The 15323-nt window shown below is 39.0% G+C and overlaps 1 protein-coding gene across 2 annotated transcripts in view; it reads left to right on the forward strand.

The window, feature by feature from the left end:
• Positions 1-13513, forward strand: part of itpkb (inositol-trisphosphate 3-kinase B) — a 32819-nt gene extending 19306 nt beyond the window's left edge. For both annotated transcript variants that reach the window (XM_067571637.1, XM_067571636.1), the window contains exons 6-12: positions 4857-4956; positions 5477-5514; positions 5605-5780; positions 6533-6737; positions 8610-8711; positions 9204-9275; positions 10210-13513. In XM_067571637.1, coding sequence (XP_067427738.1) covers positions 4857-4956; positions 5477-5514; positions 5605-5780; positions 6533-6737; positions 8610-8711; positions 9204-9275; positions 10210-10419 — 903 coding nt within the window. In that variant the 3' untranslated portion in view covers positions 10420-13513. The remainder of the gene's footprint in view (positions 1-4856; positions 4957-5476; positions 5515-5604; positions 5781-6532; positions 6738-8609; positions 8712-9203; positions 9276-10209) is intronic.
• Positions 13514-15323: the final 1810 nt, after the last annotated feature.

Raw genomic sequence — 15323 nt, forward strand, 5'->3', positions numbered from 1 at the left:
CTAATATTAATACAATAATATAATAACCAATCTCTGCAATATTTGTGGGGGCTTGCAATTTTGCAAAATTCCTGCAATTTCTCCACACTAAACAGGAAATTGGGATTTTGCAAATGTTATAATTAACGTGAGAGCTTGCAATTCTGCTAAATTACTGCAACTTTTCTGCATGAATTGGCCAAATCAACAGACTGCTTGTTATATGGACGAACTGTAACTTGCATCATCGCAGTGCACAGGAAGTGATTACATATGACTCTTCATTGGTAGCAGTTTAAAAAAAAATCATATTATTTTCCTTTGCCTGTGACTTTTCCCCAATTCCTGCAATTTTACTGTAAAAAAGAGCACATAAAACATTGTCTACATGGACTAAATGTAACACAGGCAAGTGTGTAGAACTTGGTTTTTATAGTGCACAGCAGCAAATATCTTTCTGTGCAGGTGGAAATATTTTCAACTAGTTTGCAAGACAATCAGGAGTGACTATGAACTTTAAAAAAAATCACCAGAATTTATCTTAAATTATATCAGTGAGCCAGAAATGACAGCAAAGGAGTTAAACAGTTTGACTTTTACTGGAATGTAAAACTAGTTTTCTGATTGGATATTAAGTATGCAGTGTTCTCATTGGCTACTCAGAGTCAGATGTGAAGACAAGCTCAAACTTCTTGATTGTTGTCCTTAGAAATCCACAAAGGTGCTCTTTTTTCTCCTCAGACCTCGTTGTGTAATCTCATGGTTGAGATACATTATGCAATCATTTCATTCTAAGTGTTTCTAAAAATAGACATATAATTTCTGTTGGCACAAATTTTTTTGGCACATTCACAAACTTTACTTTCCGTGTTTTTTCTACAGACACATTCATGCAATTTGTTTTTTTTTTTCACAGGTTCAGAAAAGGCAAAGTACATCTGCCAGCTGTGAAATTATTTTCTCACAAGCTGAGAATTTTTTTAGACCCTTTTTGGATGTAAAAAGACTTTCAGTAGATTCAAAAATATGTTTTAAAATATGTAGATCCCATGTAGAAAATGTCCAAATTTATTCATGTGCATGACTAGTTTTCACTGTATTAAAACTCAGATGTAGTTAATGATAAAGTGTTGCACCCAGCGGCACTGAGGCAGAGGTTGTAGGTATGTTCCAGTAGCTTCATCAGCTCACCATAGAGCGTGGTGTTATGGACTGTTTCCTTTTGTCTATGTTAGCTTATGTTGCAACTTCTGTCACAATCTTTTGGTGTCTCACACAAACATAGGGAGACTGCTATAGTCACAAAAGACCGAAGATTTTCGAGCATACTTACACGGTCATACATGCATACTCAAACATCAGTATAAATATATAAACCCATACAAACGCCTTAATAAAACACATATTTGCTTACTTGTTCCACAAAGCCATCCCATTTTACCAGCACTTGATAAACATTCACACTCACACACTCATTCACACACATTTAGCTCCGTCTGTGTCCTTCAAATCCTGTGACTTGTGGAGATTTGCATGCCCAGATTATGTTTGTCCTGTTTTGCCAATCAAATAATCCCTAGTTGTTTACCCACACAAACACACACACACACACACGTGTAAATTAAGTGGAGCACAGAAAAAGGAGTATGTGAGCCTGAGGTGCTTGTTTTTTAAAGCAGAGAGAGACGAGAGTTTGCGTGTGTTGCAGGACAGGAGAGCTCGGTCATGGTGTGGGCTGCGTGGCTGTGTTCACTGTGGAGTGTTGTTGTGTCAGTCGGAGCCGTCCTTATTATTATCATCATCCACCTCCGCATTAGCCACCTCCAGGTACTGTCACCCACACTGCCAGGGTTACTTTTTCAGTTCAAGTCTTGCTTATACTGTCGCAGAGTACTTTTAAAACCTGGATTTAGTCCTTGTTTTGTGATGTTTGACAGCTCTACTTTTGTTCTCAGGTTTTATTGAGCAGTAATGACGCTCAATAATAATAACATCAGTGTGATAACTAGCTTTTTTAGTTACACACAAACCAACCCCTCTCCTCTGATCGCATTTTAATGTCTCTAGCTCTTAAATCTACACAGTGTGACATGGTCTGTTATTACTCACTCTTGAGATAGTCCAGACTTTCTATTTCTCTCTCTTACTTACCCTCCCCAGTTCTCACATACACCAGCTGTAAGTGGGCAACATGGTAGATGGATGACAGTCTGAGGTGATGGAGAAAGTGCAGACCCTGGCCACTTACCAAGCTGTAGCCTGATACTCTTGCTCTCTTGCTAACTGGCTAAAGATGGTGGAAAAAATGAAAAGGGGAATACCTTGCCTTCTTGTCTGATAGCCCTCATAACTCAATCAGTGTTGCATTTCCTTGAATAAGAAGCCAGAAACAGTGATTGAAATCTGATTAAAATGTGAAAGTGACATTGAATCGGCAGACAAATTGAAATCGTGAGTGTCATTTTGTCTCATTTCAACCTTTATTTATCTAACTTTTCAAACGTTTCTAGTGAAAGCCTCTACTGGATGTTACCATTTCAAATAACACCTACTTTCACTCAGTCATTTCTGTGTTTCAGACTAGCTACACTAGCTGAAAATGCAACAAAGACGAGCGTTAATAAACCCTATGATATCCCAGGGTCGAGACTCTGACTCAAGAATCGCCTCTCGCTGAGACCCATTTCAGCTGACCTACCTTGTAGTCAGTTTCCACCATGTGATCTGTATATATGTGTGTGTGTGTGTGTGTGTGTGTGTATGTACGGGGTGATTTTTTTTCCTTTTGCTCTACTTCAGTGGTGCAGAGAAAACCCCTCATGTGACTCCTCACTGTCTGAAACAGAGAGACAGAAAGAGAGAGATGGGGGGGGGGGGGGGGGTTGAGAAAATGTGTGTGTCAGAAGGTGTGTGTGTGTGAACACATCTAACCATAGATAGTCATGTTATCAGCTTATGAATTTTCAGCAGGTCCAGCTTATGTGACATGAGTTATATATCGCCTTCTATGGTCCTCTTCTCTTATCTTACCCATCCTCTCCTCCTCTCCTCTCCTCCCCTCTCCTCCTCCCGTCTTCTCTTCTCCGGGTTATTTGTAGACATAATATTATTTCTTCAGGCTTTTGCGGACCAGAGGAAATCTCCTCTGTGTTTAACATGAGGAAAGTAGGTCATTTGCACCTGTGTGCGATTTAAGACAGGAAATTTCAGTGTAAATATTATATTAAATAAGATTCAGTAACTGACTTGGGTGAATTTAATGTATTATAAAGTAAAGTGGGTTCAAGTGTCTTGTTTCATGAAGTATTTTCTATCGTGTTTTAAAGGGAAAGCTCTAAACTGGTTGTTCCAACAAAATGTTTCACAGCCAAGCATTGTTTAAACCCACAGAACAAGACATCTGGAATTTTTCCATCTGATGTAATGCTGCAGGCATAAAAATGGTGTTTGGGGTTTGAATAGTCTACTCAACTAGAGTGTTATTTATTTAAGCTTCAGTGAGTTGTTGCAACACGCAGAAAAATACATGCACACATACATGTACTAATTCCGAAACTACTAAGAGGACAATTTACGGGAACATCTGGGCTTAGAGATAAGAGTATTTTTTGAAGTATTATGTCTTTATTTTGGTTATGGATAGTGGATAGTTCATTTTTAAGGGTTATAGTCAAGAAAATCAACTTTGCCTCTTGATAGTGACACTTCTGATAAGTTTTACTTATTCTACAAATATTTTTTCTGGCATGTCCTTATCTGGTAAAAATAACAGTTATTGTTCTGCAGGGAACATACAGTACATGTCTTGACTTGAGTCGGTCGGTGGTCGCTGAGAGAAAACCTGTTGATCTTGACACAACTTTCCGTGCGTGTTTGTGTGTCAGAAAAAAACAGTCTCTGTTTGTGAATGACTGTGTGTGTGTGTGTGTGTATGGCAGGAGTCCCTCAGTTCAATGTGTCCTTGCCAGGGGACAGGGAGAGCCCTTGGAGAATCACTGTGTGTGTTTATGCGTGACTGTGTGTGTTTTGGTGAGTGTGTGCGTTTGTTACCAGGGGAAACCCCAGCTCGGTACTCCCAAGTTGAGTTAAAATGTTCTGAAAACAGCCAGAGAAAAAAAAAAAAAAGGGAGAGGGAGTGTAAGAGAAGCTGGCAGAGAGAGATTGAAGAGAAGCCCCCTAGGGTCAGGGATGCCCCACTGTGTGTGTGTGCGTGCCTGTGTTTTAAAGACTTGTTTTGCTCATGGCCATTAAACAAAGCATGTAAAAAAAAAAAAAAAAAAAGCATGGGATGAGCCAAAAGCTTCAGAGGGGAACTCAGACTACAAGTACTCTGTTTCCTGGGGGATGGTAAGCTGGTCGCACACTTCTATAACTGTAGGGCTGCAAGGAACGTTTATTTTCATTATCGATCAATCGTTTTGTCTGTAAAATGCATTCAATCATCACATTTGAGAAGCTGAAACCAGCAAATGTTTGGCATTTATGTTTAAAAAATTACTAAAACGATTATTTGGTTATCAAAATAGTTCACTAATCGATTTATTGACTAACTGTTGCAGCTCTAGATGACTCAGCTGAATCCAGAAGTCATAAAGTTCGACTGGCTAACTTGTTTGCATAACCAGAAGCAGCCGTTATTATCAGATTGACCTACATCAATTTAAAAAATGTTTTTTTATTTATGGATGGTTGAGCGTTCAATCAAATGACCACGAATACAGATAATGATTAAATTACAACATTGCAGTAACACAAAGAGAAGATTATAGTGGAGCTTGTGGTTAAATTAAATTCATCACTCAAAAGCACACATAATGTAGTTGGTGAGACATGTTTGCGAAGACTGATCACATATATGTGTCTGTGTGTGACTGTAGCACAAGTCCTGGAAGAAGATCAAGAACATGGTCCACTGGTCGCCTTTTGTCATGTCCTTCAAGAAGAAATATCCCTGGATACAACTGGCTGGGCACGCAGGTATTTGGACACACAAACATGGTTCATACCAATAAAAAATAAATAAAATAAAGTCAACCCCGTGTGACTGACAGGAAGTCACACGGGGTCAAAGCAGGATCTTAAAAGTCCTGACACGACCCTAATCAGCAGTATTTGGGCTGTCTGAACATGTGGAAGCAGCGTTAGAAGCAGGAAACATGCACTACTAATTACCTTTCACACAGATGCAGAACATATGTGCATATCGGTGATCAGCTGGTCAGCAGGTGTTGCCTTTTCAACATGTTCAAAGGCTTTTACAAGATATGAAGTGACACATGTTAGTGCTAGCTCTCTGAGGCCGGGTTGGTGTGTGTGTGAAATGAGAGCAACACGAATGGGGAAAGGTACTGCTGGTGTCTTGAAAGTTCAAAGACCATGCAGTTCATTTGTGTAAAGCTAGTCTACTGACTGTACCTTACTAACCTAAGGTGAGATATCACCAGTGACTCTGATTTATGTGCTGCGGCTGCTTCACAGTAACGGTGTTTCTTTACAGGGAGCTTCAAGGCAGGAGCCAACGGCCGCATATTAAAAGTAAGTTCACAACAATCACGACCTACTTTCTCAATGTTGCCCCTAGTTAAGAGTATAAAACACTAATAAAATGTTGATGATATCCTTCAGAAACACTGTGAATGTGAGCAGCGCTGTTTGTCCCTCCTGATGAGGGACGTGCTGCGCCCGTTCGTCCCCGGTTACCATGGAGATGTAGAGAAAGACGGCCAGAAATACAACCAGATGGAGGATCTGCTGGCGGAGTTCGACTTCCCGTGTGTGATGGACTGTAAGATGGGAGTGAGGTGAGAAGACGTCACATGACATGACATCACATAAATTAACTTTAATGTCCTTTACTGTGATAGCCTGAATTTTGGAGCTAAAAGGAATGACATTTACAATAAACCACAGACTGTTTTGTGTTTCTTCCTCTCTACTGGAATAATTTTGGTTTATTACAGCTTGGGTCTTGTTTCATAGTTTTGCCTATCATTTATATCAGCTATGATAACATTGTGCTCACAGAGTAATTGCTGTGATACCTCATTACACACGAAAACTATGCGTGAACTACGGCACGTACAGTAAGTCAAATCTGAGCTAGGAAGTCAGCCTGTAATAATTCATAATTCAGGTAATAATTTTACCATCCACCTTTGTTTTCTCTTCCAAAGACGTGTGGTTAACCTGAGCGTTTGTTTAAAAGTCGTGTGATCGTTTCACCGCTCATGTTTCTTGTCCAGTCAGACTTTTTTAGGGATGTTTCTGTGTTCCCAGATCTCAGCAGTTAACTTGGAGAGCGCAATGTTATTATTACTGATAGGACTGAGGGCCAGTAGCTCTAGATTAAACTATTAACAGCGAGATCTTGCAGGCCGCTGTGAACAGCTGTGTCATTCTGTTTCTGTTCTGTTATTCTTCACACATTCTTTCTCACGTTCTCTCCTCATCTCTACCTCTTCCTCCTACCTGCTCTGCTCATGTCTCTTGCCCACCCTTTCTTCTCCTCCTCTGTTCTTCACCGCCTACCACTTGTTTTTGTCTTATCCTTTAGGACCTACCTCGAGGAGGAATTGACCAAGGCTCGTAAGAAGCCCTCTCCGAGACCGGACATGTATCAGAAAATGATCGAGGTTGATCCTGCTGCGCCGATGCCAGAGGAGAACGACAAGAAAGCGGTGACCAAGCCCAGATACATGCAGTGGAGAGAGACCATAAGCTCCACAGCCACCCTGGGATTTAGGATAGAGGGAGTCAAGGTAAGACTCACAAAGAGAAAGGTGTGTGTGTGTGTATGTGTGTGTGTGTGTGTGTGTGTGTGTGCGTGCGCGGCTTTCCTTCCCTCCTTTCTTCCAGCATCATGTGTTCGTCCCCGTGTGGGTGTGGATGTGTTTGTGTCCTTCAGGGGCATGATCTAACTTCCTGTTTTTAACAGAAACTTCCTCTGAAGTATATGTTTGTACATCAGTTCCTTTGTCGTACAAGAGGCCTGTCTGTGGCAGCTCTATAGGCCGCGGCATCTGGCACTGACACTGTACACACAAACACACACACACACACACACACACACATACACACACAAATCTCTCCGTCTCTGTCTTTATTTGAGGGTCATGGCTATATAAGGACATTCACAGCCTCCCGGTGGTCTGTTGCCATGACACTGAGGGTTATCCCCAGAAACACAGTGTGTGTGTGTGTGTGTGTGTTCGTGTATGTGTGTGTGTGTGTGTGTGTGTGTGTGTGTGTGTGTGTGAGAGAGAGAGAGAGAGAGAAGTATTGTTTAAATCTATGTTTATGTAAATGCAAATTAGTGTGTTTTTGTAACTGCAGTATGTGTGCATTTCTTTATAAGCTCTTATGTATGTGAAAAGTGTTTGGTAATCAAGTATGGTGTGTGTGTGTGTGTGTGTGTGTGTGTGTGTGTGTGTGTGTCTACGTGTATGTGTGAAAGAGCCCGAGCTGTTCTCAGACCTGAACCATAAAGGGAAAAATAGTTCTGTCTCCAAATAATACCTTGTTGCTTGGCAGCCAGCAGAACATGAAAGGCTCATTTATTCCACTCTGAACCAACCAACTAGTTGGTTACCACTGCTGGTGCTGCTTCTGCTGCTCATCTACTATAACGCCACTACTACTGTACATGCACTGTTAATGCTATAACACAGGTACTAGTTCCACTACTGCTTTTACTAGATCTATTACAAGTACTACTTCTTTGATTTCGTTATTACTCTGGGTGGAAAGTAACCACAGTAAGTAAATTTACCACATTTAAATACAGCTTTTACTTTTTTTACATTTTTTTTTTTTTTACATCCTTCTGGGAAGCTTACCGCTTGTGTTCCACTGCATTTTACAGGGAAATAACTAAAAGCTCTAGTTCCTAAGACCCCAGGGACAGAGCTGTGCATTGAGTTGATTTTGGTATATTAGCAAAACCAAGACCAGAGCTGCAGGTCATGTGATGCCCTCAGGCCCATCTATAAAACAACTGGTGTTTTTCACTACAGTCATAAATAACGAGTAAATGTCAAAAACAGATTAAAGCAGGCTAAAGCTAAAGCCATTTTGCAAAACATAATGAGCTCATTAACTCTGATTTACTGTTAGAGTTTAATCTAGTTAGTGTAACAAAGAGAAATACAAGTCTGTTCAAAATGACTTGCGAACCAGAATCAAAATTGGTGAAATGATGCAGAAACAGTCAAGAAAGTCAGATTTTTGTAAATGGCTCTGGTCCATAAACAGTGAAAGACTGTTCCCTGCTTTATGGCTAAATCTCTAAAAATATCTTTCCCTCCCTCTCTCTTTTTTTTCTACCATTGTTTGTTCTAGTTTTCTTGTCCATCCTCTCCTCTGCTCCTTCTCCTTCCTTCCTTTCTGGATTCAGTGTTCCTTTCCTGTCCTCTGCCTAGCCCCTGCCCTTTGCGTCTCTACTGTACAAAAAGCCTGGAAGTTGCAGTTTATGAGGACAGAATGTAGATATACTAAATATAAACATTTACTACATGCACACCCTAATGACCCCAACAATACTGCATGGTTATATACTACTAGATCAAATAAAAGTCAAGTTGAACTCTCACTTTAAGTCAGTTTTCATGCAGATTGTCTCCTTTCTTCTCTAGAAGGAGGATGGGACAGTGAACAGAGATTTTAAGAAGACAAAGACGAGAGAGCAAGTCACTGGAGCCTTCCACGACTTCGTCAAAGGAAAGAAAGACATACTGGTGAGTGTGTTTGTAGTTCACTGTGTGTCTGTGTGTGTGTAGCCTCAATAGGAACTGATAGAGCTGTTTTGCACAGTGTTAATAAGCTCATGGAAAACACACGCATACGTACACTGTGACCTTAAGTGTCCTGGGCCAGAAGAAAAAGGAAGTCCTCGGGAACTCCCTGGGACTCTTTACACACACACACACACACACCCACACTTAGTATTTGAAAGCGATGCGCATTCATTTGTGAGTGTGTTTGTTGTGTTGAAAACTCATTTGAAATCAGAGATAAAATAACAACATCAAGACAGACTTTCAGTATTCGGTGTTTGAAATATATCTATCACACATTTGATTGTAAAAGCTATTAAAAGTGGAGCACACTGGTGAGTAGTGAGTAGTTGATTAATTCAGCTGCCAACCAAACTGGCTGCATCAGAACTGGAAAGAACTGCGTGAACAAGATATAAAAGCTCGTATGTGTTTTTTTTTTTTTTTTTCCAGAACGTTTATCTAGCCCGGCTGAAGGAAATCAGAGACACTCTGGAGATCTCCCCGTTCTTCAAAACCCATGAGGTAAAGACACAGTTCCAGTGATGGAAACTGTTGCTCTGCTGGTCTCTGCACTGCTGCTGCACATCATGGTTCCATTGCAACACATACATATAAAGTGAAAATAAACCTGACCATATATGTTGTTTATAAATTTATCTGAAAAGTCAAACAATTAAAACTTTTATTCACAAAGAAATGATGTGAAAAATATGTACCAACTAGTCTGTGAGTGGGTTTTAATAGATGCAAGGTCATATCCAGCTTTGTTTTCACTTTTTCTGCAGTGTCACATTGTGGTGAAATGATATTGTCTAGTGGCATGTAAATTATACACACAAAAATGCATTTTAGGCTTCATAATGGCCATGTAAAGTCAAACTGTTGCGATTTTCCATAAATAACCAACAAACCTTAAGCAATCTTTAAGCATTTTTACAATATTTTTGGGATTTGCCTTACTGCAACTTCTTGATTCTTGCAGAACTGGGCTCAATTCAGAATATTTATGCTCTGTAGACTGTATTCACTTAACTAAACAGCATGTTTTACATATTTTTATTGGGTTAATTGGTTAATGTCTATCTGGTATCACTATGCATAAATTTGTAATGTATTGATGTAGTGATTAAGTGTAATTTATCGGTGTGTGAGGCAAACACACCAGTTCACAGCAACATACGCAAATAGCTGTTCACGTCATGGAAACTGGACAGCAGCAGCGCTGACCACACATGCACACATTCAGTTTCTCACTCACACACTTGCACACACACACAAACAAACAAACTAAACAGACGTGAATGTAAGAAGAAGTTGGTGTGTCAAAACAGGAAGTGAAATGATGTTTTTAAAAGATACACATAGATGCACATAGTTCAGCAAAAAATGTAAAACAGTTTTAGTAATTCAGTTTCTGTTTTTTTATTCTTTTTATTGTTTTCATCTGTCTCTGCAGGTGATTGGCAGCTCTTTGTTATTCGTTCATGACAGTAAAGGACGGGCCAAAGTCTGGATGATCGACTTTGGTAAAACCACTCCTCTTCCTGATGGAGAGGAACTAACCCACCGAGCGTCATGGTGCGAAGGGAACAGAGAAGATGGCTACCTTTTTGGACTTGATAGTTTGGTGGACATCATTTCATGCATGGTGAACTCTGAGACTTGAAGTCTGAGGAGTTTCTAAATCCAAGTGAACATTTGGACACACAACCACTTCCAATTCAGTCTTTATTTCTATGGTGAACACTTTGGACTTCCTCAAGGACTTCTTCTCAGATGCTTGTCCTCTTGTTGGAAAACCGCATCATTCCGTAACAATACGTGGCCGAATCCCAATGATGGATGCTGTCTCTTTTTTCATATTCAGTGGAGATTCAAGAGCTAGTTCTTCCCCATTCATAACCTTTTTATTGTCCTTAACCTCTAAAGGGCAGGGCATAATAGGCCTTTTTCATGGCAGACATTTTAACTTGCAATAGCAGGGAAAGCACAGGTTGCTAATAACATTAATGAGGGCTCAGTTACATTAAGTGTCTCAATTGGCCATGGGCCAGCATGCACAATATCATAAGTGTTATTAATTACACTTGTGTCTTCCTGCAATGACACGTCAAAATGTCAGCTGTCAAAAGGGTCTTTTTTTACATGCATTATAACCTTTTTTACTGAAAGAATTCTCCATTTGAAACTAGAAAACATACATTGCTTAATCCAAATTAAGTGAGAAGGTTGGGGATATTCTATATTTTTATTATTGTGAAAAAATCCCCTGAAAAGACCAAAACCATCAATTTATTAATTCAGGTCATGAATATATAGTTTTGTTTTTGTTTTTTTTAAAAAAAAGCTAAATAATTTTCTTCAACAGCTGGGCACTGTAACATTACTCAAACAGGATTAAATGGTGCACAGAGGAACATGACTGGCTACATTAAGACTTCTTAATGGGATACATTCATCATTGGTTTTGGTATTTTCATGGGATTTCCTGATAGTAAGAAAAATACAGAATATCACTTGACATAGCCACTATATTAAAGCCACTATATGAGGAATTTTCTACTAGTGGTCGTTTCAAAAAAGACACTGTGTTTGTCTAATTTTTCTAGAAATAAGCACTTAAAGCACAACAATTAGTCACCATAATTTGAAAGATGCTGTAATCACATAGGAAGTATACACATATAATTTAAAAATGCAAAAATTCAAAACTCCCGTACTTGACCTTGCCAATGGTTTGGGGCCTATTTAATTTTAAATAGACTGTCTTGTTCCCAGCTCCTTTAGACTCTAATAGAGATATAATAGAAGAAATACAATTTATCCCTGATTCTCACTTGAATCAGAGTGAATTGTACTTCTTACTTAACAGATCTGAACTCCAATTTATTGGACTTTTTTTCTGTTTGATCACAATTTCAAAAACATGTCTGCACTTAATTACTTTTCCACTGTTCGAGATTGTACAATTTCTGTGTGTTTTTAACTCATCAAAACATTATTTAGTCGTGTTTTACGGCAGAAAACAAAACTAGTCTTTTTTAGCGGTTTTTCACTTCTGTTTGAGCATTCACACTCAGAGCCGTAGACAGAGTTTAAAAACTGTAAGTTGGTTATTGAGGTTTTCGATGGCAGCCATGTTTTCTCCACAATAATCTGGTTATAACTGGCAGTTAGGTGGAGCTAAATTAGAAATCACACAGGAGTTACAGTATGTTATTGGAGGGCATTGTTTCATATGTGACATATTTGCAGCTAACATGGCGTCCATAGTGCTTCCCTAGCCAAACACTTGTCACCCCCTCTCACACTTTGTTGGTGTGATAGTTCACAATGTACAGTAAGCTAGAGTTATTATGTAGTTTTTTTTTTTTGTAACATAATTTTAGTGTACTCAAAATCCTGTGGAACACTTACAGCCATGAACAATCTTATTTAAGCTATACAGTGCCTTGACATTACAAAGCCAAGTCAGACAACTGAAAATACGTTCTTACTTTTTAAATGTTACAATGGATTTTTCTGCTAGTCTTAACTGTCCGTTTCTTACTTTTAGTCTTACATGGGTGCATGTTTATTATCCTCTAAGTTTGGTAGCTCACTCTGTTTTATTTATAACATTATATATGGGATACTGTGACATTTTGAACTTTGGGCTGTTCTGTTGTTGTTTTTTCTTCAAGCATGTGTTACAACATGAGGGAAAGTCAAACTGTAGGGCAGCTGGCTGACACTGTGGACATCCCGTCTTCAAACCAGAGGATATGGCTAAAGAAAAGATTGATGTTGTTCAGCTAACGCATTAATTTTGGCAGGGATTTCCAGCTGTTATTTAGATGTTGGTTGGGCAGAGGAAGGAGAAAGGCAAAAAACTTTTACTTACTCATAATGTAACATTGATGATCAATAAAACTCAACAGCTTGTTTTTCTCTACCATATATTTAAAATGCCGTAGTGTTCAGTTGGTGTTTGCAGCGATGGTAGACGGAGAAAGAGACTGATTGTAATTCCATGCAGTGCCTTCTTAAAGAAATACTTTGGCATTTTGGGAAATGCAATTATTCGCTTTCTTTGCGAGAGTTAGATGAGAAGATTGATACCACTCTCAACGCTAAATATGAAGCATTCACTAGCAGCCGGTTAGCTTAGCTTAGCACAAAAGCAGGAAACCGGGGGAATTAACTAATGAACGTGTGATATCTTGTTTGTTTAATTAAACAAGTTTTTGCACAGATTACACAAACAAGATATAATGTGTTAATTAGTGAGCGTTTGAGGTGCTGTCAGGGGGATTTTGTTACCTTTGGACAGAGTCAGGCTACCCCCAGTCTTTACCAGTGTTTATGCTAAGCTAAGCTTAGCTAAGCTAACCAGTTGATGGCTGTAATGTACAGTTATGAAAATTGTATTGATCTTCTGTAACTTGCAGTAAGGAAGCGAATAAGGGTATTTCCCCAAATGTTGAACATTCCTGTAAGACCAACCATCTTAGCTTTTGCTTATGCTCCCCAATGTGCACTTACAGCTGTTTGTTACAATAGTAGGTATCATATTTGTTCTGGTTTTGCCGGCTTGTGTATTTATTTGGATTGTTCCTTTTAAAAAAGTGTGTATTTGGTGAACAAAAAACAAAACAAAAAAAAAGACCTGCTTCCACGTGTGATTTCTTTGAATTCTGGTATCAAATCATATGTTTGAGTTTCTGTGCATCTGTCTAAATATCTGTTAAATGTCAAGACAATATAAATTTGTTATTCAAGAGTCTGAACAATCTTAACTTCAAAATCATAAGAAAATTGTTTAAACAGTCATCAAAGCTGGAGTCAGTGAATCCTTACAGAGTGTTGATTTCACCTGTGAGGACACAACCTCTTTCACCTGACCTGAGAAATCCCACATTGACCCCACGCCTCTGCTGCTTCTTGGCCACATCGATTGCTGTGTTTGCATCATGCTCATTTGCCATTCAAATCCCCACCTTTCCACAACAGCAGCATCCGGAGCTGGTGGGAGAGAAAGGCTGAGAAAGGGCAGTCAGATGTATGTATTTTTCGTTTTTATGGAGGGTGAAGGTGAGCTTTGTAGACAGTGGTGGAAAGTAACTAAGTACATTTACTCAAGTACTGTACTTTAAGTACAATTTTGAGGTGCTTGTACTTTAATTGAGTATTTCAATTTGATGCTAATTTATAATTCCAGTCCACTACATTTCAGAGGGAAATATTGTATTTGCTATTCCACTACATTTATTTGACTTAAGTTACTTTTCAGATGAAGATTTGACACAATGGATAATATAAAAATACAACACACTGTAAAGATGAAACCAGTGGTTTCCAACCTTTTTGGTTTTGATGTCTAAAAAAAGCAGTGTGTAGTTGGAGTCACATTTCAGATGTCTATGATCAAGGCAGATGGCCGCCCACCTAGAGCTCGGCTCTGCTCGAGGGTACTTCCCATTAAAGGGGAGTTTTTCCTTACTGCTGTCAAAAATTAACCTCTTAACATCCACTGGGTCGCCGGCGACCCGCTTAAGCCAGTTGTAAGCAGCTTAGCATCACACAGTAATGAGTAAAAGCAACTGACACAACTTGGCCACTTGGAGACGTTTTGGAGAAGTTCAGGAACACCAGTGACACCACAAACTAAAAACTCCCTAGATCTGATAAGTTTAGGTCTTGAGGTCTGGAATTTTATACAGCTGTGGTTGACAAGATATAGAAGGTATGTGGTGATTTGCATTGTTCTGGCAAAGTCCTAGTTATTGTTATACAAATATGACTCATTATAGACGGGGAGCAAAAACACTTTTTTGATCCTTATTTGAACTGATGTAGTTTTAGTTGTGTTTTAGCCACGTGCTAAAAACGTACATTTCCAGAAACCAGAAGGTGTTACCTTTCAAATGAAACCTAATACGTGCTTTTTGGCCTCACAGTTCTTCTGTTATGAGCTTTTCTATTACGGTTAAAAAATTAAAAAAAAAAAACAAGGTGGATGTTAAGAGGCTACAGAGTATGGTCTTGACCTGCTCTATGTGAAAAATGCCCTGAGATAATTTCTGTTGTGATTTGGAACTATATAAATAAAACAGACTTGACTTGACAAACAGTGATTTTTCCCTCTAAACTTCTTACATGTTTTCATTTCAATAAAAGGTCAAACGATCCAATATTTCACCAAAAAACAAAGATAAGAGAAAAAGTCCAAAGACTGAAAACACATTTGTGTATCAGAACTTTGTTTTTTCTTATTTCTCTCCCATTAATCATCTCAAGACCCCTCAGATTTATCTGCTGACCCTTTGGAGGGGCCCCGCCCTTGGGTTGGGAACCACTGAACTAAACTAGCTAACTGTATATAAAGTAGTTCAAACTAGCTCCACCCCCGCAGCTACAACAGTAACATGCTGTTTACACACTGATATTTCAGTATTAATAGTCTAATGATGTCATATACAATAATATATCAGTCACAGGGACCAAACCACTACTTTTACTGCAACACTTTAACTACATCAAGCTCTTTTACTCGTAATGGAGTATTTTTACTTTGCTTTGTTGGTACTT

This window comes from Thunnus thynnus, chromosome 18 (assembly GCF_963924715.1).
Source record: "Thunnus thynnus chromosome 18, fThuThy2.1, whole genome shotgun sequence".
Classification (NCBI taxonomy): domain Eukaryota; kingdom Metazoa; phylum Chordata; class Actinopteri; order Scombriformes; family Scombridae; genus Thunnus; species Thunnus thynnus.